General features: G+C 69.3%; 1 protein-coding gene across 1 annotated transcript in view; it reads right to left on the reverse strand.

The window, feature by feature from the left end:
- Positions 1 to 1033, reverse strand: part of CHLNCDRAFT_59252 (hypothetical protein) — a gene marked incomplete at its 5' end in the record, with an annotated part of 51016 nt that overhangs the window by 20820 nt on the left and 29163 nt on the right. Inside the window, 2 exons of the mRNA XM_005843461.1 lie at positions 133 to 281; positions 625 to 752. Coding sequence (XP_005843523.1) covers positions 133 to 281; positions 625 to 752 — 277 coding nt within the window. The remainder of the gene's footprint in view (positions 1 to 132; positions 282 to 624; positions 753 to 1033) is intronic.

Here is a 1033-nt window from a genome sequence, read left to right on the forward strand (position 1 = left end):
CTAGCCCCACCCGCCAACAAGCACTCTGCAGGCTAACGCTCATACACACACACCACCACCACCACTCTGGTTTTTGATGCAATGCACACCCACGCCCCACCCCCCCCCCAGCCCCCCACACGGCCCCAACACGGGCCCCCACCCGACACGTAGATGATGCCCGCGCGCGACACGGTGGCGGGGGAGGCGTTGGCCAGGTTCTCCGGCTCAAACAGCGCCCGCATCTGGGGCGTCATCTGGATGCGGTCGCCGTTGGCCAGCGTCAGCACCTTGTTGTCGTCCTGCGATGGCGGGCAGGCAGGCAGGCGGGCAGAGATGTGGCGGTGGTGGGCAGCCAGGAGAGGCAGGGCACCAAGGGGAGGGCAGGTGCGAGGAGGTGAGTGGAGGGCAGCAAGGGACGCGGGAGGGCAGGGGGAGGGCCGCCCTGCCAAGCTGTGAAGCGGCCGGCGCCGTGTCGCCGTGCGGCAGTAGAAGCCAAGTGCCGAGTGTGATGGAAGGAGGGGCAGCTTCCCTACCCGTAGCGCTGCCGGCGCCGACCCGACGCGCCGACCCGACGCGCCGACCCACGCGCGCGGCCTCCCCGGCACCCGCACGCGCACTCCCGTCCCATTTCACCCAACCCACCAGCACTGTGTTGCAGTTCTCGATCCAGATCGCATCCACCGGGCCGTCCAGCACGATCCAGGTGTGCTGGTTGCGGGCCTTGGCGGCGCGGCGCCACAGCACCGAAAATATGCCGTCGGTCCAGTCGCCTGCGGGGTGGAGTGGGGGGCGTGGAGAACGAGGAGGTGGGGGGCGGGGCGGCGATAGTGGAACGGCAGCAGCAGCGGAGCGGCGGCAGCTCGATGCGCGGGCGGGGGCCGGCGTGCCGCTGTCTGCGCCGCCATTTGCAAAACTGCTCAGCTCCGGCCCAAACACAAACCGTCCCAACTCAAACACCCCTAAAGGCACCCTCCCATCCCAAGCCAGCCCACTGCTGCCACCACACCACACCGCACACCCACTGCACCACACCACACCGCGCCACCCACCA

Source organism: Chlorella variabilis (assembly GCF_000147415.1).
Source record: "Chlorella variabilis unplaced genomic scaffold CHLNCscaffold_30, whole genome shotgun sequence".
Lineage (NCBI taxonomy): Eukaryota > Viridiplantae > Chlorophyta > Trebouxiophyceae > Chlorellales > Chlorellaceae > Chlorella > Chlorella variabilis.